General features: G+C 44.3%; 1 protein-coding gene across 3 annotated transcripts in view; it reads left to right on the top strand.

The window, feature by feature from the left end:
* Nucleotides 1-27,139, top strand: part of cux2b (cut-like homeobox 2b) — a 104,056-nt gene that overhangs the window by 58,898 nt on the left and 18,019 nt on the right. For 2 of the 3 annotated variants that reach the window (XM_085787728.1, XM_085787727.1), the window contains exons 4-8: nt 7,747-7,825; nt 22,509-22,649; nt 22,752-22,915; nt 23,761-23,836; nt 24,244-24,310. In XM_085787728.1, coding sequence (XP_085643854.1) covers nt 24,300-24,310 — 11 coding nt within the window. In that variant the 5' untranslated portion in view covers nt 7,747-7,825; nt 22,509-22,649; nt 22,752-22,915; nt 23,761-23,836; nt 24,244-24,299. Of the gene's footprint in view, nt 1-7,746; nt 7,826-22,508; nt 22,650-22,751; nt 22,916-23,737; nt 23,837-24,243; nt 24,311-27,139 lie in introns of those variants that run through there. The other variant, XM_085787729.1, reaches the window with a different exon arrangement.

The raw sequence follows: 27,139 nt of genomic DNA, 5'->3' as shown, positions 1-27,139 counted from the left end.
CTAAAACTACTAACAATCCCATCAGCCTCAGCTGCAAGTTGGTGCTTGTTAGTGTAACAGAGGTGACCTTACTCACCTATAAAGGACGTGCAAACTCATTGCCAAAACGGTTTGCATCGTCGCCTGCAGTGTAGGAGACCAGGGTTCAAACCCCTCCTCCGTACCGAGAAACACAACGCAGAGGGCCAGATTGACATCGGCTACATTAGCATGTAAATACACTGCCCATCCCCAAAAAAAGTCACACACTCCAATATTTCATGGGTCTGCCTTTAGCTTTGATTACCTCATGCATTTGCTGTGGCATCGTTTCGATAAGCTTCTGCAATGTCACAACATTTATTTCCGTCCAGAGTTGCATTAATTTTTCAAAGATTGTCAATGGGGTTCAGGTCTGGACTCTGTGGTCACATTGGACCACGTTTCTTCTTTGAAGATGATGATTCCCCACTGTCCTTCCAGTTTTCAATAATGTGGTGGACAGTTCTTAACTCATTTTAACAGTCTCAGAAATCTCCTTGTCTTCTGACATGGTTGTTTAAGAAATGAGAGTGCATCAGTTAAGGTTAAGTTCATCCATGCAGTAATTATCCAATGGGAGGCTCTTATCTATTAGCTTAGTTAAATCCAAGTGGTGAGGAAGTGTAGACGGGCAGGTGTAGTTGACTAAGATGGTGAATATGCTCGGAAATACACCTGTAAATTATTAGCACGTTAGCATTATCATTGTTTCTTGTTCCTTGTTTATTGAGATCCCCATTAGCTTCTGTGTAGTATCCGCTATTCTTCCTGGGGTCCAAACAGATTACATGGTGACGATAAAAGAATACACACTTACACTAGACAACACACACACTCTGACATGAAACAATGCATGTTTTAAAAGTACAATAACTGACAAAATAACAAGAGTTATAAGTAAATTTGACAAGGGGCGCGGTACAGTACAGCTCAGTGGGTTGAGCAGGCGCCCCATATGCAGAGGCTACAGTCCTCGCTGCAGACCCCTGTTTGAATCCCGAATCCGGTGGCCCTTTGCTGCATGTCACTCCCCCTCTCTCTGCCTCCCCATTTCCTGTCTCTCTCAACTATTCTATCAATTAATGGCAAAAAGCCCAAAAAAATATACTTTGAAAAAAAGAAAAAAGAAATTGACAAGACAAGACAGCTCTGGTTGAGTCTACTACTTGAGTCTATCATGATCTTATAAATAAATATTATTATTAAAATATTGAATACCATATAGAACATAGAATATAACCCATAACTCAAGGAAAATATCTTAATCGATGATGAAGTTTCTTTTTAAATAATGTTAATCTAGTGCTTTTTTAAAAGCGTATATATTATATTGTTGTTTACTCAACTTTGGTATTGAATTCCGTTTTGCATTGTTGTGTATATCACTGTGTGTTAAGTGATGTAGTTTTATATTTCTGTGAAGCAAGACAACCTCCAGCTGTGTCTTGTGGAATAATTGTGACAATGCATATTATTATGCTGATGTTAGTATTTAGTTTGAAGCACCACTGGGCCTGAGTGCATCCTCACAGTGCAGTCAGCGAGGCTGTAGACTCCAGGTCTCTTTAATCCATTGACTGCTAATGCAATAATAGCTGTAAAAAAAACCCACCATATGAAAGTCCATCCTCTGTCCTCTGTGGACGAGCAGGGCCTTGAAATCCGCCTTCAAACCGGTATTGAAACGTTTCCGCTCCGTACTGACAGGTGAGCTTCTCCTATATAAAGGCTCCAAGGATTGAGTTGTGTGTTTTTGCTCCGAGTTTGTCACCGCACCGTGTTTGCATCAGGATTGGGGGGGAGAGGGGGGAGGAGGGGGGATGAGCGCCACAAAGCAGTATTGGTCTGGTCAGCTCCGGCCATGTATTTGGCTGAGGCGGCAGCTCTGCAGCGGCGGTGGCGGCGGTGGCTTGTGAGCCCGGCTGCAGTGACTGACAGGCACCGCTGATTGGAATTGACGTGGCGACGAGATGTGTGTCAGTGCTCTGACTGCTCATCTCGCCGGGCATCCAGAGACGGCCACAGCCACCGCCATGCTGCTGCTGGATGGATGTCACCATGATTAAATCTGCCCCCCGCCACCCACCCACCCCTCTCCAAAACACAGCCTGTGTGTGTAGCGTGTATCTGCGTGACTGCGACTTGTCGTGTGTGTTTGCATGCTCTCCAGTTCCAGTTTGTGTGTGTGTGTGCCTGTGTGGGTGTGTGTGTGTGGGTGTACACGGGTCTCTCTCCATCCAGACTGTGTTGCAGCAGGGTTTACCTCTGCCCCTCTCCTCCACACACTCATCAGTCACTCCACACCAACTCATCTCTCTCCTCCCGCCTCTCCTTTGAACCTGCACTCGACGCAAAACAAACGCCTGCAGTGACAGCTGTACGAGTGCTGTGTGGCACGGCTAAAACCTGATCTTTACCTGCCTTCTGAAGGGGAATGCGGCGGTTTTTCCTATTTGCTTCTTCTTCATTTTTTTTGAACATACAGTGCAGATCACATGCACAAATTTTGAAAGCGGGGCTTGTTTGTTTTTTTTACACCGTGTTGGATCAGCTGAATCACGTCACGCTCTGTCAGTGATGCACATGTTCCCGTGGTGGGTCAGCTGGTAAAACACATCACACCATCTCACACTCACTATCAGATCAGTTTGAGATAATGACCTGTGTTTCAGGGCTTCTCACCAGACTTCAGAGCAGAGGTGTCAAATGTGCGATGAATTTGCAGAGTGTGAAAAATACATAGGGAACAGAAGAGACATAATATTATTGAAATTGCACATCATTTTCTCAAGAATTTCCAGGTTGTTCATAATGTTTTGTAAAAGGATAGTTCATTAGCTGTAAACATCTTCATATTTGCACTAATTTGCACTAAAACAAAGGGAAAAACGTCTAATTCTTGTTATCTATCCCACTTGAGATCAAGTTGTGCTGTATGTGTCTCCTGAACTAAAGTGAGTTTGACACCCCTGGTGTAGAGGATGATGTGGACTATATGGACAGGGAATCAGTTGAATTGAATTCATGTCATTTTATTTTTTCAATTTGTAAAAGTCTGTTTTCAACTTTCTAAAAAACTAAAACTACAGCTTCAAAATTCAAATGACTGAAGCATTGGCTCAGCTTAACCTTTGCATTATTATAACAAAATATTATTGATGGCTGTATTAAAAATGCATCTGTATCACGGCTGAGACAATTAGTCGATTAGACTGAAAATGAATGTTCTTCAGCCTTTTTATGCTATTATGTATATATTATGTATCAAGCAAACCTGTTTCCAGCTTCTCACATATTAGGGAATGATCTTTTCTCTTTTACATTCATATACGTACATTGAATGTTTGAATTCAGACGGTTGGTTAAGCAGGACCAGCCATATCTATACATCATGTCATTCTCTAATGTCTGTGAGTAATAATTAGCCCATTAATAAAAAAAGATATTAATAGCAGAACATAATCCATAATGAAAATATTTAGTTGGTTGGTTGGTTGGTTGGTTGGTTACACCCCCTCTTACACTTGGCTGCATTAAAAATGAAGGACAGCTGGAGTCAGCAACAGGACCGCATGAATGATGGAGACATTTTTCATCTTGAAAATGTTTTACCGATACAAAATTTAACTGAATGTAGCGCTGACCGGCTCTGGATTTTAAAGGGATAGATCAACATTTTGGCAAATTGGCCCATTGCCTGCACCTTTAATTGTCAGTGCAAGCTATTTTTAGAATGGTGGAGCAGAGCCGTGAGCTGCTCAGAGCTACCTTACGGAGGCTAATGGGATTTCTTGGTTTCCCTCATCAAACTCATCAAATACACAACCCAACAACTCCAAAATGCTCCCGTGGACAAGTTGTGACCTGCACATTCACCACGCTATGAGATAATAACAGAACAGAGTTGTTTTCAATTCATGCAAAACCGCTGATGCGTGTTCCTGTCGAGGGCAGTTTTTCAGTAAGCAGTCTCTTTACGGCTTTGCATTTGCCTTGAAAACAACTCTCGTCTCGTAACGTTCCGTTATCATCTCATAGCGTGGTGAATGTGCAGGTCACAACTTGTCCACCAGAGCGTTTTGGAGTTGTTGGATTGTGTATTTGATGAGTTTGATGAGGGAAACCAAGAAATCCCATGAGCCTACGTAGCATAGCTCTGAGCAGCTCGCGGCTCTGCTCCGCCGTTATAAAAATAGCTTGCACTGACAATTAAAGGTAATGAACCTACTGCTAAGACTATAGGGATTATGACAATGGGCCAATTTGCCAAAATGTTAAACTATCCCTTTAAGAGCATCCTAATGGGCAGGAAGGTAGAGCGCTGACCGTATTTTGCCTCATTTTCTTCCGTTTACATTAACACCAAGGATGCTGAACGTTTGTCAGGATGCGGCCGGGTTCCTGTGGAAGGTGTTGTGACACACGGTGTGACGGTGGTGGGGGGCTTCCCACTGTTTTGTTCTAATAAGCAAGGAGCGGGACCGGGGCTGTTGTGACATCCTGTCAGCCTGTGGGCTGGACTGGCGCTCACTGAGCACCACAGTAGGATGGACTCCCTATGATTGTGCGCTGACCTTTGCATCATGGGAAAGATGACAGGTAATTTAGAGGCCTCAGGGACTCTGGAACCATACATTTGCTGTCCCCAAACCACCTGCAGCACCAACCACACTCACCTTGAGATGGAGGCGGTATATTCATGAACACTGCACACCCACACACACACACACACACACACACATGGAAAAAAAAAAAACAGAGTTAAATCACTTGCTGTGTAAACCCAGGCACATGAGCGTCACACACACACATTTGCTCACACACACACACGCGGTGCAAGATCCGCCTTGACACCCGCCCGACACCCCCGTCCTCCTCATCATCACACACTCTAATCACCTGCATCATCCCAACCTATCCTCCAACAACCAAATCACAGGGGGTGGCCGACTGGTAAGGCAGAGGGGGAAAACGATGATTTAGAGTGATAATTGCATAATCACCAGTTGTGATAATTGTAATTGATGACTGCATAATTGCTAATTGCGCTCTTTATGGGAACCTCTCTTTTCTGTTGTCTCCCTGTCTCTCGCCGTATGTCACTCAGGAGCCCTTCACTCTTTTCTGGGTTTGTTCTCCACTTATTTCTCTTTCTTAAACACACGCCACCTTGTTCTGTCTCCCTCTCTCCCTTTCTTTCTCTCACACACTCACAGAGAGACTCACTAGCGCGTACTGTTAGTATTCTCAGAGGCTTATCAGTAAGTATTTCCCAGCAGCCCCGTCCCAGAGGCTGTTGCGCTGCCCACTCCGTTGCAGGCGCGAAGAGTTATGGAGGCGCGCTAACAGGTTTCCTTTGTCTCTCTCTTGCCGCTCTGCCCCGGGCTTTACTCCTGCTTGTAAAATCAAACCTGCGGCCAAGCCCATTCCCTCGGCAGCCGTATCCTTTATCACAAAACGGGGCGAGAAACAAAGAATGCGCTGCGAGCCAAAGCCACGGCCGGAGCCTATATCTTGCAGCCAAAAGAAGAAGAGGAGGAGGAGGAGAGAGTTGCCAGTTGCAGTCGGTCCGTCCTCCAGCCGTAACTCTCTCCCAGTCTGTGTGGGTCTGCCATGTGCTTGGCTGGAGGTGGATTAGCATGGAGATGAAGATGACTCTGCCCCGCATTATGCACGACACCTCGCAGTCCTTTGATGATATAGCAAGGTGGAGGGGGGGTATCTATACATATAGCATGAGAACATGAGAAGGCATCAGGCAGGCGCGTGATTGATGCCTCCGCTAGCGTCTGTAGGCAGGTTAATGGTGTGATTGTGGAGGTAATCTTCGTGTTCTCTCGTTAAAGGATGATGGAGGGCCAGGAGGACCCAGGAAATGAAGCCCCTAGCCGCTTCGCCTTCACAGGGGCCACAGCTCCCCTTTTTAACATAATATATATAATATGCAACCGTGGGAAAAACCTCATTTGATGCATTCTGCTTCAGAGTGAAACCGACCAGTCCCACAACCAGTGTGGTTCAGGTGTAAACTCGGGGTTGCTAGCTGTTTGTCTTGGTGACACAAAGTGCTGTTGGAGGTTTGCTCATTTTCACATCAGCAGAGCAGCGGGTTTGTTATTGGCTGAGAAACGAGCACCCGGGTCACCAAATTGCTGCTCTTCACTGTAAAAAAAGAAAAGATAAAAAAGGAGAGGCACATAAAAACAAGCTCTCATCAGTGGGCATGAGACAAACCTCGGCTGAACCAACACATACAGCTGTGAACAGTGGTTACGGGGCCAGCGCGCCTCGCACATTTTCACTGTTTGTGAAACAACATGGGGATATTAACGTCATGTCCTGGAAAAGGGGAGGGGAGGGGGAGACGGGGTGGGTGGGGTGGGGGTGGGGGGTTAAATTGGGGTATGGCTGAGTGAAACAACAGCATAGTGTAGCAGGGAGCTGGCTGAGAGCTGCAGACTATTGCATCTGTATTGATTGGGCTTCAGCCTTTTCCATTTTCCATGAACTCCTCCGAGCTCCTCCAAGTGGGAGTGATGTGGGGGGGGGGGGATTTGCTTGATCTTTATGATATTTCTTTAAACATGATGCTGTCGTTATGCCTCCCCGGGGAAGGCGCCAGCCATTTCCAGTAAATCAAAGGCTCTCTGTCCCTCGCTGTGTACCACACACCTTATTTATAACCCCACTAAACAGCCCCCGACACACCACCTCCATATCACATAAGTGTTTTCTCTGCCTTTTTCTTTTTTTTGTTGTGCGAAATGAATGTTTTTCAAGAGCCCGGAGGAGCCGGGCCTCGGCCGCACCGCGCACTCGACCCTCGGCGGCCGAGTCCATCGAGCCCCTCCGTCCGACAGGGGCTGTAATCAACTGTGACAGTAATGACATAGACAATAGATGACAATAATTTGAATTCCGTCTGCTCTTGGACTAAGGGGGTGGAGGAGGTGGTGGTGTGGGTGGGGGGGTCATTTGGACGAGGCTGATCTGATTTACCGTCGCAGAGGCAGAAGATGCTGCACCGCCGCCGCCGCCGAGCATCCTCTGACTTCCAAACAGGCCCGAGGTCTTAGCGGGGGCCGGGAGCAGAATAACCCACATACGCACTAGTGCAGGTGCCCTCTCCATGGGGCCAGGTGGTGACTAATTCGCTTTCTTTGTCCCTCCTAATGAATCGTTAATTGGTTTGCGTCACCCACTGAGCCGGGGATAGCAGGTGCCGAGTGCTGCTGGTGATGGAGGCCGCTGTCGCTGGCGAGCCTCTCCGCGCGCGCCGGCACCTACATTTAACGGGCCAAATGTCACCTCGCAACATGCAGCAGCTTGGCCGCTTAACAGGGCGAAGGGATGGCGTCATCGTAGTCCACGCCTCGTTTTCCGCCGGTCGTCGGAGAAACGGGCTGCAGCCTCGGAAAAGCAGTTGATGGGAGCTGCACTGTGTTTTGTTTTTTTGTTTTTTTTTCCTGCTTACACACAAGACATAGTGCCAAGGCGTGCAGGAGTGTTTCATTTGTTGGCAGGACGCTGTGAGCTTGACCTTTTGCTCTTGTTACTATTGATTCAGTGTTAGCTATTTAAGATTTTAAGCATTTTCTGCTTTGTGTGAAAGCATCAATTCAACACAGTAATGTAAAATATGCCGGTGCATTGTGAGTTATGATAAATAAATGCCAGCATTATATCTGTCCGTGTTTACCTTAATGCCTTCTCCTCCCTCTGTAGGTGGTTGCTCTGAACAAGCGCAGTAAGGAGGCAGAGTCTGCGTTCCTGGGAATCTACAAACAGCTTATCGAGGCCCCAGGTGAGTCTCCCACTAAGACCAGAGATGTGCATCTCCACACATTACCTCTAGAATTATCTCTCTGCCTTCAAAGATCACTCCCGGGAGATCAATTCCCCATCATAGTCATACCAGTATCACCGGACCAGCCCCTCAAAGTGCACACACGGAATCACGCCATGTATACATGAAGCAACGCTCCCCCGAAAAGTAATTTTCTTGCCATAGATGGATATGGTGCAACAGCACATGGATATAAGATAAATAAAACCCTATACCCCGTGGCTCTTATCTATTTTTCAAAGTATGTGCTCTCAGAGAGGTTTCCAAAACTCTGCGTGAGGCCACTTCAAAAACCCGGCTCTGGTCCTTGAGTGTAGCCTGGCTGAGGAGCGAACATATCCTTGAGGAGCTCTGCTGTTGATTGTGGAGGGCCAATTAAAATCCCAACTGAAGTCTGACTTCGTGTGGAACACAGGCCTGATGAGGCCAACGGGGGGAAAAGAAAGAAGGGGAGAGAGGGGCACAGACAGTAAGTTAGGGCAGAGGAAAAGACATATCGTGTGTTTATTCAGTTGTTATTCCAGTGCCAGGGCACATGTACTGTATTGCTCTTTGTTGCGGGAGACGGCAGCAAAACGCGGCCCAATCTCAGTCTAGATCAGAGAAACACTTGTGGCAGGAGTAGAGAATGCTGTTTACAGATTCAATGAATACAAGATAAAAGTCTGCATCAGAGAAATAGCGACAGCACCAACTGACTTTTAAAGGTCTCCATTTTTCCTTGAAGTCCCCTGCTTGATATTGCGCCACCACACAAACACACACACGCACGCACACACACATGCACCCACAGAAACACACATACTTTGAATAGAGTTATATCCTTGATAAGAAATACCGTTCTTTGAAGATGTTTTCAGTTTGATTCTCTGACCTATACCTTTAATATCAAGGCCTTAATTCAAGCCCAGGAGCGTCTAGTGGGATATATTTTGTCATGGAGCCGTCTCAAGTAGAGAACAGAGTCAACTAAAAGTTGTTTTGTTGAAGAACAAAGACTTTAAAATATAAAGAAAAGTCCCTGTCACCCCATATCAACTCTTATGTGAATGAAAAGAAAAACTGCAGTAGCCTTTGTTTTCAATCCAGCAGATATCGTTTCTCTCTGTGTCTCTTTATGTGGTGTATATGAATTCACACAGAGTCTATGAGTGGTCATTATATTGAGTAAACAGTAGTAGACCTTCCTGTGTCAGGTTACATCAGGTGATGTAGCACTGCCAGCCTCCTACCTCCATTTGACCTTACCTTTACAAAGGGAGCCTGTTTCACTCTATCACTGGGACTCATACAGTGAAGCTGGTTGTTTTCCCTCGCAGCAAAGGTCACAGACTTATTGTGATACCAAAGAGCGCTGGGCAAGCAGACTGAAAACAGTTATCAATTAATTCCTGTAATTATTATATAAATTACATTGTTTTTTTTAATCTAATAATTTATCAAATCAAAAAGTAATATTGCTTTTTAACAGCCAAACTATGTGAAGTCATTGTGGTAAATCAGCTTCCTGTTTTGAGGTGTTTAGTCCACGGTGCAGTTACACACTCTTCGACTCAACAGAAACACAATTAGCTGATTCCTTTCCGTTTGCTAATATAAACTCACTACCTATAAACACACAACATATGGAAAGTGTAATACATTTCAGACCTTCGGGGACAGCAGAAGTCCAGGGTTCATGACACCAACATCATCACTGCACTTGTCACTTTTAAAGTTTGCAACACTAAAGTATAAAATCAAAAATGGCCGTTTAGTGGCCCATATGTTGTACAGTAGAGGTGTGGGGGAAAATCAATACAGCAGGGTATTGCAATATTTTGCATTGCAATATTTGCATGGTATATTGTACGTACATGTATATGGAGGCCAAGTATCGTTCTGCACAGACTAATTAGAAAAAACTTAAGTTAAAGTTTTTATTTGGAGACCCCATTTGCAGTTGAAAAAAGCTAATAAACGACAATATAACACAGCATACTGCAATATTTTGAAGATTGCATTAATTTGGTATCGAGACACAATTATTGTGATAATATCCTATCACAGATTCCCACCTATTGTACAGAGACCTAATTTTAGTACTTTAGTCATTTGTGAGTTGTTGTTGTTGTTGATGATAGAGGTCAGAGGTGGATAGAGGTCAGAGGTTAGAAACAACAGACCACTATGGTGAGCAGAAAAGAGTGAGCGACACATGATGGGCTCAGGAGGAGAAGAACACAGTGGGCTCCACTCTCCATCATAAATCTGAGGCTTCAGCTGGACGGGGAAAAGCTCCGATGCTCTGGTGAATCTGGATTTGTGCTGAAGCAGCAGATGGCAGAGTGAGAACTTGGTGTTAACAGCATGAACCCATGCACCCAACCTGCCTTGTGTCAACAGTCCAGACTGCTGCTGGTGGTGTGATGGTGCGGGGAAGGTTTCCATGGCACCCTGCGGGCCCAGTGCTACCAGTTAGTTTGAATACTGAGTATTGTTGCTGACCATGTTACGGCCACAGTTTCTCCTCCCGATGGTAAGATGATCATCCTCCAGCATGGTGATGATGATCCACGTCACAAAGTAAAACTCACCTCAGACTGGTCTCATGAACCTGACCCAGTCCTCCAGGAGACCCCCGCTAGGATTAGTTTTTAGTTGTAGTGTAGTAGTGGTAGTTTATTTCCGTCTCGTAGAATCAAGTACACACATCAATAAACAACAATATATGTGATTTATATGTGATTTAAAGGGATAGTTCAACATTTTGGCAAATTGGCCCATTGCCATAATCCCTATAGTTTTAGGAGTAGGTTCATTACCTTTAATTGTCGGTGCAAGCTATTTTTAGAACGGCGGAGCAGAGCCGTGAGCTGCTCAGAGCTACGCTACGGAGGCTATAATGGGATTTCTTGGTTTCCCTCATCAAACTCATCAAATACACAATCCAACAACTCCAAAACGCTCTGGTGGACAAGTTGTGACCTGCACATGCACCACGCTATGAGATAATAACAGAACGTTACGAGACAGAGTTGTTTTCGAGGCAAATGCAGAGACTTCTCGCTGAAAAACTGCCCCCGACGGGAACGTGGATCAGTGGTTTTGCATGAATTTACCTTGAAAACAACTCTGTCTCGTGATGATGAGTGTGATGAGTTCTGATGAGTTTGATGAGGGAAACCAAGAAATCCCATGAGCCTCCGAAGTGTAGCTCTGAGCAGCTTGCGGCTCTGCTCCGCCGTTCTAGAAATAGCTTGCACCGACAATTAAAGGTAACAAACCTACTGCTAAAACTATAGGGATTATGGCAATGGGCCAATTTGCCAAAATGTTTAACTATCTCTTTAAACATAAATAAACAACAAACAATAATGGGATGTGGTAGAACTGGAGATTGGAAGCAATAAACCTGCAGAACGTATTTGATGCAGTCAACATGGAGCAGTGTTAAACTCAGCCACAAAGAGCTACAAAGAGATGCCCTAATCATTCTTAGTATGGTGTTCCTAATAAAGTGCATCTCCCAACAGAAAGACGTGTGTGTCAGATAGTTTTTGCCTCCTCTTGAGATGGATCATCTCTCATGACATTGACGCACACAAAAGCGCAGAGCATTGTCTGCCTGTGCACAACTGTAAAAACACCGAGCCGAGGACGACTGATGACTGATGAACGACTGTTGGCGCTGTCAGGCGGAGTTGTCCTCGGCACCACCTTCCACTTTACGTCATGTGTGTGTGAAGTGGCGAACAACGTCTAGTCGAGGCACATCAAGCCAGGTTGTGTTTACGCGGCACCAAGACATTACAGAGGTTGTCTTTTCCTGAAGCCCAGATTGGCCGGGATCGACAGCGAGTTGATGCCCCGTGAAAAGGTCTTACCTACTCACTAGTCTGCCATATTTTCAGCCCGAGTCACCGCGACAACACCCCATCATCGCCCACACAGTGGCAACCCAGACAGGCAAAAAGACAAAGGCAAAAACCTGCTATTAGGGCGCAATGTGAGAAATTGAGGATGGCGTCGAAAAACTGTTGGTGGAGCTGCTGTAAACAACCGCTGTCAATGGAAATCATTACATCACTGTGTCATATTTGCTTTACTGCCTAGTGTCAGCTGGTTTCAGCTCTTTGTTTGCTTTGCTCCTGCTCTCTGTGCTCACATATACAGTATTTTAATACAGCTGAATTCCCAATAAAACTCTGCTCTCATTTGCGCGTTTTTCAGTTCCTGTTGTCAGACAACAGAACAAGTATGAAGTGGCGGGAGAAACGCAGCCCATTAAAACTGCAGCGTAACCAGCTGCAGCGTAACCAGCAGTCACTGCCAAGCCTGAAAATCCTCATGTTATGACCAGTGTTGGGGTTACTTGTAAAAGGTAATTAGTTATAGTTACTAATTACTTTCCCCTAAAAGTAACTGAGTTTGTAACTGAATTACTGCGTTATGAAAGTAATTACCAGGAACTAGCCTACTTTTTTAAAATAAAATGCTCAAATATGTCAAATTACTTGGACTCGCCCCCCCCAACCACCATAAACCTAACCTCCCGTTTATCTGGAACTAACCAACTCACTCAGTATTCCTCCGCACAGTCAGGCTGCATCGCGGAGTAATACTGAGTGAGTTGAGTTTTTTCCAAGTAGTTGATGGACTGAAAAGATATGTCTACATAAAGTACACTTTAACGGGCATATTATTATGTGACGGCACTTCTTGAGTCAAGTAACGACGCATTTTTATTGTCAGTAACCAGCGGTTCACAACCTTTTTTGGCTCGTGACCTAATTTTGACATCACAAATTCCTGACGTCCCCGTCAATCAAGATGCGCCAGCTCAGACATTTTTACGTGCTGCATTTTATTTGAACTTGATTCAAATTCGGGAAAGTGAAAGTATAGAATATAGTTGTTTAGGTTTGTGTGTAGTGTTTTCAATCATATTTTTAAAAAGAATAATAATTAGTTTAATGAATTATCAGTAATTTTTAAAAATCAACTAGAAAAAGCATTTCCAAGAATGGAAATGGTGTGACTGCTGACAGCAACTGAACGCTGTTGCAGAATTAGCAAATAGTGCAAGCTGTGATCACCATACAAATGTTTGACCAAGGTCAGAATCGAACCCACATCCTCATGGTCATTAGACTTCCACTCTGCCTCTAGGCCACAGTGCACACACAGTTGCAGAGACTGTTGTCTGTTAATGATCTGCACACTGTCAACATCAAGAAAGCTTGAGAGTCAAGCTTGAATGACTTAGAATGAAAATGTCTGTGAATTTCAGGCTGAGCACTAACCATATGGCCACAGAGAACCTGAGTTACAATGAGCTTTATACTATGAGGAATCAAAGACTGTCCAATGACAGCTGAATAATTGGAATCAAAAGTCAAGCAATGAAGTGAAAAGACTGAGGCAGGAATCGAACCCATGACCATATGATCACTAAACCTTTACTCTGCCACTCGGCTACAGAGAGCACACTGCTTTCAAAACTGTTGTCATTCATTGTAATGTGATGATGTGCTGCAAACTGGTATGAGTAATCAAGGAGATAACAAACACCTGTAACCAATTGAAGGCGAGGGAGGAGAGCAGAATTCAACATAACATAACAAGAGGTCTTCCCTTGGATTCGAACCAGTGACCTTAGGGTTGGCAAGCAGTTACCCTAACCCCTACACTACAGTGGAGTTGTGAAGAAGAGAGGTTGAGACTTTGATGAATGTGAGATTTTTTGTGAAAAAGTTAAATATTTGAAAAAGTATAAATAGTTAAAAAGAGAAAAGTAATGCCGATAAAGTTCAAAAAAAGCTGCACGTTTTGATATATGAATTGTTGAAATAGCACAAAGTATGAAGGACTAGAAGAAGACCGTAAAAAGGCGGAAGAAAATGGCCAAACAGAAGAACAATAGTGTGACTGCTTCAGCAGTCACACTAATTACATGACATTTCAGGTGACCCCATTTGAATTCCAGGCGACCTCACATAGGGTCCCGACCTCAAGGTTGAATAACATAACGGCATTATAATGGGGCAAACGGTAACTTTTCTGATTGTTCATTACCTAAAAAAGGTAGCACTGTTATTTTATAACACTGTTAATCCCATCACTGGTTGTGACCAAAACATTGTCCAACATACGAGTGACTGGTAAACTGATCACTGCAAGCTCATTTACATGATGGAAGTCATGTGTTCACTGTTCCCTCTAAGGTGTTTTACTGTGCAATTGCACACTGCTCCCCACCTCTTTGCGCAGAAGACAAAAAAAGTTGCACACTCAAATATCCCCGAATAGTTTATTGTTTATTTCTCCCTAATGTGCGCTTTGAATTGTGAAATCTATGACCTTAACCGTGGTCTGTAGTGCAACTACGATTTATGTTTTTGCTTGAGAATTATTATTACTGTTCGTATCAAGAATGCTTCTGTGCCAAGACTTGATGACACCAACTTGATGTTAGTTATTTTTTTCATATTGTTCATATGGCAATAAATGCAAAATATGTTTTGCCAAAACAATATTGTATTTTGTTATCATTAACTGTAACTGACCTAGATATGGAGTAGCCTAGGTAATGTTGTCAAAATAATCTGTTATTAATCATTATAGTAATAGCCAATTGTATTGATATTTGGAGTTGGAGAGGTGAGGCCATAGCACCAGCATGTGAGCGTACTGTGTATGCTTGAGCTTTCGCTCACAGTTGCTCAAGCAGGTCATCAGGGGAGTTCAATTTCAGCTCAGGAGTTTTGAAAATTAGAGGGTGTCTGCAGAGGGAAAGCCCAAACACACACATGACTTGTGGGGCAGCAGTGATTTTTCCTTTGGTTTGTCCAGAAAGTTGCTAGATTTGTGCTTTTTTTTTTTGGACCAAAAAGAGGAAAAAAAAGTAGTTAAAAGGGTCAAAGTGGCTTTTGGCAACGCTGCCTGTAAACACCCTCCTGACAGAAACCGTCTGTGCCAGTTCATTTTGAAAGGGCACCGACCGGTCGGTGGCACAACTCCAACGCCGGCCGACCGAAGGTGTGACATCATTCAGTCAGTCAGTCAGTCAGTCACGCACGCTTTCTGAGGCTGCTGTGAGTCAGCCAAATGTATACTGTACACTGATCCTGGCATTAGGTGCCTTTATTGGCAGATATACCCCCACCCCCCTGCACACCCCAACCCACCCACCCACTTCTCTGCCCGCAGCCAACCACGAGCCAGAGCGACGCGAGTGCGTGTGTATGTCGGGGCCCGTGCGGTAAGTGCCATCTGTGAGGAGGGCCTACAGTATCCTGTGCCTGTTTGTCACTATACATCTTGCTGCTGGTGTCCAAGGTCACAGCTCCCCCCCACCCCCCCTCTCCTGACCACCCCTCGCTAGAATGGATGACTCCAGGTACAGCGGAGGACAGTCATTTGGCTGTGGCCCCACTTCATTTCTCTCTGCCCCTCAAACACAACAGTGAGCTTTCCCACCGTTCCCCCAACAAACGCTACAGCTCATGTATTTTTAATCTTTTGACAGATGCAATTATTCTTTACACGCCGTGCTCGTTAATCTTAATGCAGTTATTACTATTCATTGCAGGAAGTTTTTCCCTCCTATTATTTCATTTGAAAGTGCCTCTCTCCCTCTGTGTGTGTGTGCATCCGTGCCTGTGTGTGTGCGTGTGTGTGTGTGCGTGCTCATTTGTGTGCCGACACTGAGGCTGTCGGTCCAATCAGAGCAGGCCAATGGCAGAGTTAATGAATGCAAGAAGCGAACTAGAAGGAGGGGGGGAGGGGTGTGCACCCAGCAGCAGCTCAATATGTGACCTGTTGTATCTGGCTATCATTAACATCTGGTCACATATCAGTTATCCACTTTGCTGTGCCTACTATTGAATACAAATAACATATCCATTACATTTGTGAGATTCCAGTATGATAATGTTACGCTTCGCTAATGCCAGATAATGCTCCTGTTCAATGGCAACTAGAATGAAACAATAAACTCAGAACAGAAATAACTTCTTGATGCGAGTGATTGAAGTTTCTCTTTTTTTCTCTCCTCCTTTTGCCTTTTATGAGGCCCCTAAGCCAACATGTCAATCCACTGGAGTGTTTCATTAGTGCTCTATATTTTGATCTGCCTGTGACATCTCCCCATGCTGTGCACTGTAACTCCTACCCAGTCTGGGGCTTGAAAGAGGCCTGTTAACAGTGTTTCCCTAACAATGTTTATATCACCTCCGCACGCTTTTTGATCAGCGCAGATAAACACGTCCTGATCACTGAACGCTGAAAAACAGTGGCAGCTCCTTGCCCGACATTCACCGGTTTCCCAGCGATGCACCCGAGCTCCTCTTGTCTTCTTCTTCCTCTCCTCCACGCCGTCTCATCCTGCTCTTCTCTCTCGGAGCGTGTGAGTGCGAGCGCGAGTGCGTGTGTGTGTGGAGTGTGGAGTGTGTGTGCGTGGCGTTTGAACGTCGGCGTTTGTTGCCACCTCTGTGAGAGCAGCGAGGCCCTGTCGCCAGGGGCGTAGCCCTGAGACTGACGCTCCAGGTGTTTGCTCTTCCTCGCCTCCTCTCAGTACACACACTCCTCCCTCAGGATCCACCCTGCTCCCTCTCTCCTTTAGAGCACTGCTCCTTTTATCTGAGTGGGGAGCTCGCTGAGAGTTTGTGAAGATTCTGATCTGAATACACCCCTCTAAGTGTGTGAGTGTGTGTGTGTGCCTGCGCCAGGCCTAAGGCATGTCTGAGGTGTGTGTGTGTGTGTGTGTGTGTCTACGGATGCGTGTGCATCAGTGGGAAATATTATGGCAACAGTGCTTGCTAGTGGTGACCGGCGGTAGTGCGGAGCAGAGCATAAGTGGAGGCATCTTTTTGTCACATTCAGTCGCATGTCTTATTGTGTTGTAAGTGCCTCACATACTCACTCATCAGATGTTACCCTCGGCGATGAGATTATCTGAACAGAACGCTCTGACCTTAGCGATTCACAGTCATTCAGACGCATAAAGAATAGTTGTCCTTCTTCAACCCCACATATACATAAGCAAGCACCAGCAAGAGAGGCCTGCAAGGCACAGCCAGCCAGGCTTTATTGTAATTGTGCAGCTGAGTACCTACAGTCGGGATGAGAGCAGAAGGAGTAGTGCTGTGTGTGTGTGTGTGTGTACGTGTGTGTGCGAGCGCGTGTGTGTGTGTTTGTGGCAGTCTGTCGGAAAATAAGTGCATATAAAATCTGATGGAAAATGAAAGCTCTCTGGGCGGGACGAGATTATGCACAAGTGATTAATAAGAGCAGTAATAAACAAAGGCCCAGGAGATGTTTGAGGTGCTTAATAATGCATTATGTTCATAAAAGAGCCGGGCCTCTCCAACTGATCCCTGTGGAGTAGGAGACCCCAGAGGGACCGGGAGGGGAGTGTGCTCTTAAAAGACAGAAACGCTGCGTGTGTGTAGGAATGTGTGTGTACGTGTGCTTGAGAGGCAGATAAGACATAACCATGGGATTCAAAACTGTAACAACAAAAGACGGGGATATTTGACGACATTAACTCACAGCCGTTTGTGTTCCACGTGAGGCCGAGAGGTGAGGGTGTTTGATTTGAGTGAAATTTTGAATGAAGTTTGGTTTGGATGTTATTGGCACCTCTTTGTTCAGCATCTCCTGTTAATTTCAAATCTGTCTATCTGGGCCCGGGCTCCTGTCTTTTGTTTTGAGCTTTATAAAACATCTTGGTATTGATGTCATTCCCTCTCTGTCCTTCAGTCAGTCAAACAAAGACATGGAACCGAAATGAGAAAAAAAAAAAGAGAACAGGTTAAGAAGTTTGTTTTGTTCACACACAAAAGCCGCCGCTTCCCACAATCATTGTTTTTTCTTCCTTCATTCCAACTATCTTTTTATTTTAAGTATTCTCTCACTCCATCTGCCACATCAAGGTAAAGTGAGACCTGGGTTCTGCTATCTGAATATCAAATACTCGCTGGTTTTAAAAATGTGCCACAAACAGAAAAGTCATGTTTGTGAATTTTTTGTTGTCGAGTTTTTTTTTTTCTTCTTTCTAATGGAAACGAATCCTTGACAGGTGGAAAGGAAAGAGGCGGCAATTTACTCTACAGTACATATCTTATATCACTTTACATTGTCTGTGAAGGTGAAAGTAGAGACTTGGTGTTCTTTCAACCTAGTTTTGGTCCTTGACAACAATATTACAGCAGTGTTACTGTTTGTTGCAGCAGCGGCACAGCATGTTTATGGACCTTGAAGTCCACTCAGAGGAAAAAAAAACAAGACTGTTTTGAATGAAATGAAAAAACCTTGGAGCACAGCCTTGTAAATTAATTTGTTCGTGTTGTATGATGGGAACACAGCTGGCCTCATTAACATGCGCACAACAAATAATTATAGCTTTTTTTTTTCTCTCTTCAGCCAGCCAATGCTTGGCTAATGGGCTTGCTGGGTTAATTATGTCAGAGCGTAATTACACAGGGCCCAGGGAGACATAATGGTGCACCCTGCTGCGCCCACACCGCCTAATGATGGTGTATCGCTGACAGGGCCAAGACGGACCGCCCTGACACACCTGCTTGTCTTGGCGCACACCACCCCGGTCCACCCCCACCCACCTAGACACACATCCCTGAACCACTGCAGCACCAGCCCCCCACGCCCCCAAACCCCCCGTTCTTCCACGTCGCCAACCCGCAGTCAGCGGACTGGTCCTTTTGGCTCCCCCCGCTCGCCCCCGGACCGAGGGGCTCACCCAGATGCAGCCAACCGCCTCCCGCTTTGAGATGTGCAATATCACAGAAACAGCAACGCGGTGACCACAAGGAGGCAGCTACGGGGTGGCAGCCTCATTATCCCGTAGCCAAAGTGATGAAACTCCATATCAATACAGCTGAGAGTGTAAAAAAACAATTAAAAGTCATGCTAACTTTAGTTGGCCATTAACAAGTTGAGTCTAATTTTTGTAGTTTTGGCAGTTTCTTCCACGAACGGTGATTTCTAAGTAAAAAAACACACACACATACACAGCAATGAACAGTGTGAGAGCTTCACTGCTTTCAGTTCCCCCACATCCAGTCCATGATCTGTACATGGCCATAGAATAGAATAGAATAGAATAGAATAGAAAAGAATGTCTTTATTGCAGTTGTTTACAACATTTTTTGGCTCGTGACCCCATTTTGACATCACAGTGACACAATTTATTTTAATAAGTTGTTTAAGATTGTGTGTGGTGTTTTTAATCATAATTTTAACAAGAATAATAATTTTTTTTAAATCAATTACTAGACATTTAGGCGACCCCATTTGAATTCCAGGCGACCCCACAGGGGGTCCCGACCCTAAGGTTGAAAAACACTGCTTTATTGTCTTTGCAACAAGCACAAAGAGATTGAGAGGTCCATCCTCCCCCTTCAGTGTCATTAAAGAGACCCAGAGGAGTTTGCTTTTGGTTATAAAAGAGTCTCATATTAATGTGGATGAATCTACGTTACCCACTTGTTAATGGGTCCATTTATGATAAATATATCATTTTGTCTTTATAGTTATTTAGTGGTCGACTCGCCCAGCAGTTTCCTAGTTTCGGTTTCCCGGACGCTGCCCGGCGCGTCATGGGAACGCTGCCTGATCGCTAGTTGGCATCATTTATGTTCGGAACTACGACGGTATCTGATCGTCTTTGAATCTCCGACTTTCATTCTTGACTAATGAAAACATTTTGGCAAATGTTTTTGCTTTCGTCCGTCTTGCGCCGGTCCAAGAATTTCACAGAGCGTGCGGAGGCTCATGGGAAATGTAGTGTGAAATCACTTTGCTTTCCAAAAGTCCTCATAGTCCCTTTAAAAGAGAAAAAAGAAGGCGAAAAAAAACCACAGGTTAAAAAGAACATTCTGAACAAGAACACCATATTCACATTCAATAATTATGAATATAAAAATATATCCAATTGCATAATTGAATTTGTTGTACTGTAGCACATGTTGCACAGGATACTGAGTATACGAATACCATTGACCCTGAAATTAGTGAAGAGAAAATTAAATCATGAACTTTTCTGAAAATACAACATCTTATCTTAACCATCAATTAATGAAAATGTCCAATTTTTTTTATGTTTCTATAAAAAGCTGCACTCTTTTACTCTCTTTCCCTTTAATGTCATTTTTCAAACACAGTCTAATCAAGTTTCTTCCAGATCTCTAAATACTTTTAGATTGGCCCAGACTCATTACGCCCCCCTTTGTTTTTCTGGTTTGTAAATGTGGCCATTCATAATTGTCTTGTAATTTGGGAACCTGGTGACATTTCTAAAAAAGAGCTGAGATGAAAACACAAGCAGTCAGACAGTCCTTTGTTGTACAGTAAATAAATTGCTTTATTTCCCGTCTTATTGTCTCACTGCTCGTTCCCAGATCTCAATGAGCGCGGTCGTCCTGTAACCGATAACAAACGGTCAAAGCTGCAAAAATATGACCCGTCTGGTAATAAACCACAATGATGTTCATGTTTTCACCCCTGACGTTATTGAACCTCTCTCCGTGCCACTCTGCTCCTCTCGGTGTCTGCGCTTCCTCTGGAGCTGCGGAAAATGATGTATTAAACGTCCTGTGATTTATTAGTTTAAACGAGCTGCTGTTGCCCAATCAGTTATCATGACCTCAGAGCAGACATCCAATCATCCATAATTAAGATAAGAGATGAATTAAAAATTGAAACGTTTATTTGCACTAAGAGTGATGTGACTCACCCGGTTGTACATAATGCCCCGTCAACTGTTATATTTCTTGATTAGCGGCAACGCGAGTGAGCGGGTCGGGTTGGGAGTTGCGTTCCTCTCGTCTTCCAGGTTTTATTCAGCGGATTTACCATCAGAGCTGCGTTCTAAAGAAGCCAGGGCGCTGCTACATCAATTAGTAGCTCCGCTTTCCAAAGTTATCAGCAGTCTTTCTGGACTCTCCTGCAGTAACAGTAGATCCTGGGCCCTTGGAGAACATCCCTGCTGCTCTGCTTTGATGGGGGATAATTTTGTATACAGTCTTAAGTTATATCCTTTCACTTTAAATTTGACTTTACTTGACTCCCCTGCCACTGATTGATAATCCTGGCTTGTCCATGTGTGAGAGATCCCTTACTATAATCTCTGTCCTTTGATCATTAAAAGTTGAAAGGATATATGGGAAAGAGGCTGATAAAGTGATTTCTGTGACAGTGGGTCGATGGAATAGCAGTGCTTTAAGTCATCCTGTTTGTCTTAGAAGAGCTGTGCTCTTAATAGTGATGTCCCTTGTGACTGATGCAATATCTCCACACTTGGTGTAACAATGAATGCAGACAATGCTCGACTGTAAACGGTCCTGGGAAAAATAGCTCAATCAATTAAATGGCCCAAAATGTTTGTCTGATGAAAATGCAGATATGGCGAGCTGCAACGTACGGCCAGGATTTCAACAAATTGCACGTTGCAGAAGTTTTTGTCTCTCTGATGAGCTTCTTTATTTATTTCTTTATTTATTTTCTCCTTCTTCCGTGGCCTGTCGGCTCACAGTTTGCATTCTCTCTGTGACATCTGGCAAAGTTTAAACGTCTGTGGCTCCAACTTCTTATGAAAAGTCACTTCAGTCGGTGCCCACACCGAAGAAGGGATCCAATTGGGTTCCACACAGAAGTCTAAGATGAGTGGATGAAAGCTGTGGGAGAAAAGTTTGTGCAGCAAAGCAGCGATTTTCCGCCTCTTTTAGAGTTTTGAAGGGCTGGTGTGTATGTGTGTGTGTGTGTGTGAGAGTGTGTGTATATATGTGTGTGTGTGTGTGTGTGTGTGCGCGCGTGGCTCTACATCTTGCCTCCCCCCTTGTCAAGGAGCTCCCCTGAGCTTCCCTCTCTGTGCTTTGGCACTAGAAGTCACCTCCTTTGGTGTTCGGCAGGCAGGTACACAACAGGAGCAGCTCTCTCTCTCTGAGCTGTTGAACTTTTCGGGAGGGGAAGAAAGGGAAGGGGAAGATTAAAAACAGCCCTGTGATGTGGAGTGCCGAGCTGCCTCCTGAGAATTCCTGGCATAATAATTTAAATGATCAAATGATACAGAGGAGACTTGTTAGCTGAGAAACAGCCTCCTAGTTGGCCCCATGGGCCCGGTGCTGCCGCGCATGCATTGCAAAACAGCTCCTCTGTTGTGTTAAAGAATCCCGCTTTTTTTTTTTCTTTTTTTTTTCTTTTACTCCCTTTTCAGGAGCAGACTTTTTCTACACTCTGCCTAGGTGTATACTTGGGACTTAGGATTCTGTCACATATTCATGGCAATCTTTTTGTCTTCTTTTCCATTCATCAGCGTGTGAGCAGACTCATTAGATTTGATTCCTGTACATGTGAAGGGTCGAAACAGCACTTGTGTCATTTGGTCCAGCCCTGTGAATTTTTCAAAGGCGCCTGAGTGGGAAAAGTCTAAGAGTAACTCTTTGGAAACAAGTCTCGGTGGAATAGTCTGCCTGCCGCTGTTGAAACTGCGATGCGGAAAACTCTGTAATGTACTTTACAGGCAGCGCACACACTAAAACTGCTATTTTGCTTTTTTTGAAAAAGTAGGAGTGCATGGGTATCATCATGTGAAGCTTTAGTAGTTGTTTCTTCAGAGATTTGCTTGTGTCTGTTTCCACAGATCCAGCTCCCGTGCTGGAGGCCTCCCACACCCTGGAGGAAAGGCTGCAGCAGCTTCACAGCTCGGCCCCAGACGGCCAGGCCCTCGTACGGGAGATCAGCGGGCACTGGAAGAAACACTTGGAGTGCCTTGAAAAGACAGGTCGGGTTAAAAAAAAATCCTACACAAGTTAATATATTGTGTGTGTTTTTTTTAAAGATGACCGTTGAAATGAATGAAATCCTGGTTTGAATGGGTCCACAGAGCCCACAGAGGACGGTCCAGCGGCGTCGGTGGCAGCAGCGACAGGAGAAGCCCCAGAATCCCACTCCCCAACCGCCCTCATGACCCCCAACAGCACACCAGCTCCCGGGGCCCCGAGCCCCCCGCAGCAGAACTGCCAGGACCGAGCCGAGGACCGAGGGTGAGTGACGTCATGAAGTTTATTTCAATGAAATTTTTTTTTTTGTAACTTATTTTTTTTATTCATTTTTTCTTTCAACAATTACAGTGTCAGGGCACATCATACATACATGGTTAAACACTCATCCTTATATCAATGTCCTTATTGTTCAGTGGTAATGGTGGCGTCCTCTTCTCATCTTCTGTAATCAGTCCGTTTTTCACATTTATCCTCAAATTGTGTCTCTTGTATATTTGAATGAAATTTAAAAATCTGATACAGGATATAAATCCTCTACATCAGACTCAAAATGAAGACAACATACAAAAAATAAACACAAATATACCATTAAAATACATACATTCACATACATCACTTAAATACACGTAACAGAATAATCCAAAATAATCTCCCACTAACCTCAAGAAAAACAACAAAAAAATCAAATAAATGTTTTTCTTTAACACATTTAGTATCATCAGGTTGAGCCTTTTGTGTTTTCTGTAAATCTTTATGCTCATTTAAGCAGTAATATTCAACTTTTACCAAAAAAAATGTAAAAATACGTTTGATCAGTTGCTTTCTGTCTGTGATAATATCGTCTCAGCCTGAAACTCTCTCCTTAGTGAGCTGAGCATCCAACTGTGGAAACTTTAACATTCATCAAATTCAACACGTCAGTGCTGCTTTAAAAAAAGAAAATCAGTTTGTGTGTTAACTCTCATCTCTCTGTGGGAGCAGGTTTTCTTTTCTGTCTTAAGGCAGAAGAATTTCATATTGTAGTTTTTTTCCGTTGTGTGGCCATGATGTAGTGGGGGGAAACTAAACTGAGTGTCTTCTCACAGGGAGGGGGGAGAGGAGGAGGAGGAGGAGGAGAGGAGCGCTGGTGTCGGTTTGTCTGACAGACTATCAGAGGCTGAGGAAAAGATCAAGGTTCTGCATTCATGTAAGTGGTTAAAACACCGTCACATTCTGTATCTGATACGTTTAATTTCAACCTATTAAAGCAGCCGCCGCATGTACAATTGCAGTCTGGTGTCCCCTGCTAAAACACTGCTACCCTCCCCCATCCCACCCCACCCCACCCCCCTGCTGCTGTGTTTACAGCAATATGATATCTAACATTTACTGAACATTTTAATATCATTTTTTCAATGGAGTCTTAGCTTAGTGACTTTGACCGACTGTGGTTGTGCTCAATCAGACCTGTACTTTGAATATGGAATATGGAAAATCTATCAATGCATCCAGAAATCGGTAAATAGATTGAGGCGACGTAGCTTTAAGGTCAAGGTTCATGTGTGTGTTTTTTAAAGTTAATGTCTGACCGGCCTGTGTTCTGCCTCCCTCCAGCTTTGAACACCGCACAGACGGAGCTGCTGGACCTGCGGTGTAAATACAACCAGGAGATGACCAAGAAGTAAGAGCCCGTCTCAGATTTTTTTTAACTTTTCACTTTGTATGTTATTTATTTTTTTATTTAACCTTTATTTATCCAGAAGGGATCCATTGAGATTTAACTATCTCTTTTTCAAGGATGTCCTGGTCAGGAAAGCAGTTGTACAAATACAAGCAAACATACGCAGCAAGATCAAGATAACAAGAGACATCAAACGTCAAACGAGCAGCACAATTACAGAGTTAAAGGGATAGTTCAACATTTTGGCAAATTGGCCCATTGCCATAATCCCTATAGTCATAGCAGTAGGTTCGTTACCTTTATTTGTCGATGCAAGCTATTTTTAGAACGGCGGAGCAGAGCCGTGAGCTGCTCAGAGCTACGCTACGGAGGCTAATGGGATTTCTTGGTTTCCCTCATCAAACTCATCAAATACACAATCCAACAACTCCAAAACGCTCTGGTGGACAAGTTGTGACCTGCACATTCACCACGCTATGAGATAATAAGGGAACGTCATTATATGGAGTTGTTTTCGAGATAAATACAGAGACTGTTTGCTGAAAAATTGTCCCTGAAGGCAACACGCATCAGCGGTTTTCCATGAATTTACCCCTATAAGTTAATTGTCACAGGTGCAGCTGGTGACTAATAGTTCTGAGATTGTATGTTTGAAGCCAGAAAGAGGGATGATAGAGCCCAGTCTCATCCTGACTTGTAGGTCATTCGTATCTGTGGAACCTACAGTAAATAAACCCCCCTCTCCCCCCACCCGAGTGGTGGCGGCCGTCCCTGCAGCCTGCCTCGGCCGCTGTCTCGGCCGCTGCCTCTTTGTAGCTTTTACAAGTGCTGAAGCTGCTCCCCCCTTTTTCTTGTTTTTTTATTTATTTTTTATTTTGTCTGCATAAACTCATGTCCAGTGCAGAGCTGAGGAATGCCATTGTAAAGGCGGCGAGTGAGAGTGACTCAGCCACTAATGCAGGTCGATGAGAGAGGTCTGTGTTTGCCTTCACTGGCAGCTGGGCCTTGACAGCCCTCAAGAAGAATTGCTCCATTTAAAGATTGCTTCAGAAAACACTCTACCTTGTCCTGGTCTTTGAACGCAATGTATCCACCGCACGCCTGAAATGAATCTGAGCTTGTATGAAGGATGTCGATAGACATTCAAAGCAAACACTCCTTTGTTTGGGTTGTGCTCCAGAGCACAGTCAGCCGCTGCTAATGGATTTTCTCCCAGGCTTAATCCATGGCGCAATTGAACTGATGTTTCTAGACCCACTGCCATCTATTTTGTTGGATTGGACACCTTTTCAGTTCGGTCTTACCTTTTTTTTTTCGCGTGCAGCAGCAGCTGCTTTGAAAAACCTCCTGTGTTATGCGGTTGGTCATATAGTCGGTGTGTGTGTGCCGTCCTGGTCGAATTCCTCTGGGCTGACTGGAGCGCCGCTGACCCCGGAGCTCCAGCTGCAGTTACCGTCCCTGACCCCCGAGCTTCTGAAACAGCGGGCCCGGCCTCTATTACTCTCACTGACTGTTTCCTCAATGTTGATAAGAAAGACTATTTGTCTGCTTCGGCTTGAGTAGCTGAGCAGGTAATCAATACAAAACATTTTCCGTACTGCACAAGTTCATTAAACGTGGAGCTGACACCTGTTAGTGTTTGCTGTCAGCAGGGCGCCATATATCCTGGCCTTATTGATGGGACCGGGGCACGAGCAAGACCCTATGAAACCAGGGCTGCACCTCACAGCGCTGATGATCATTAATGCCAAGAATAGGTTTCGGCCTGAGACTCGGTGTCTGACCGATTCAGTGTCTCACTGTAGAAATAGTAGAGGATTGTATTTTGCTTCTGCCACAGTGATTCTATTGGATGACTGATATTTAATGTAATCACACAGAAAGTGAGACTGGAGGAGCAGTTTGGTGTAAACATGAAAGAGAGTGAAGGTTTTGGCTGAATGTAGTTGGTTTAATCTGAATGATAAAAAAAAGTCTAATATGTTCTTTTGAACAATTTTTCCTTTTGGTGAAAAAGACTACTGTGTCCCAAAAACTTGAAAAAAAAAGAAAAAAACCTATGTGCATATTTAAATCAATCACAGCATCCTCGTTAATTTATCCTTATCTACCTTTTGAAAACCAGGTCCCATGTGTGCAAAATGAAACTGTTGAACTTCAAACAAACCTCATGAATAATCCTGCTGAGTTTCTGTTTAAATTAGACTACTCTGATTGTTAGATGTATGGAGGCAAGTTGGAGTTCAACCTCAGAAGAGTTCTGAGCGTACGCAGGAGGGGGGGGGTATTAGCGCGCGAATTCGCCACACGGCCAACGAACGGATGGATGGCTGCTTGTGCTGGGACGAAGCTGCAACCGAGGACACGGGGATCATGAGTGAACAGGTCGAAGTGTCTGGGGTTTTTAATGAGAATTTAGATCTACCTTTATGTGTGTGTGTGTGTGTGTGTGTGTGTGTGTGTGTGTGTGTGTGTGTGTGTGTGTGTGTAAAAGCCATGATCTCCCCTGATTTATTATTCATCATAAATCTATTTCCTTTCCAATTTACTGTAAAATTTAAATACACTTGTTACCATGGAGATGTTTTTTTTGCTTTCTGTCTGTGAAATAACTGAAGAAATAACAGCTCCATTTGAAGCAAGAGAAGAGGATTTAACATGGTCTGTCTATACTGTAGATCCCAATTAACTATGGAAATATTCCTGCGAGTTATGACAGCTGCTGTCGAGCTTACATACTGTATGTACATATGTTTTTGGGGGGTTTTTTGCCTTTATTTGATAGTACACAGTAGAGATAGACAGGAAAGGGGGAGGCAGAGAGAGGGG

Source organism: Trachurus japonicus, chromosome 9 (genome assembly GCF_045865225.1).
Source record: "Trachurus japonicus isolate A0001 chromosome 9, Traja_1.0".
NCBI classification, from domain to species: domain Eukaryota; kingdom Metazoa; phylum Chordata; class Actinopteri; order Carangiformes; family Carangidae; genus Trachurus; species Trachurus japonicus.
This window is presented reverse-complemented; position numbering and strand designations above follow the sequence as displayed.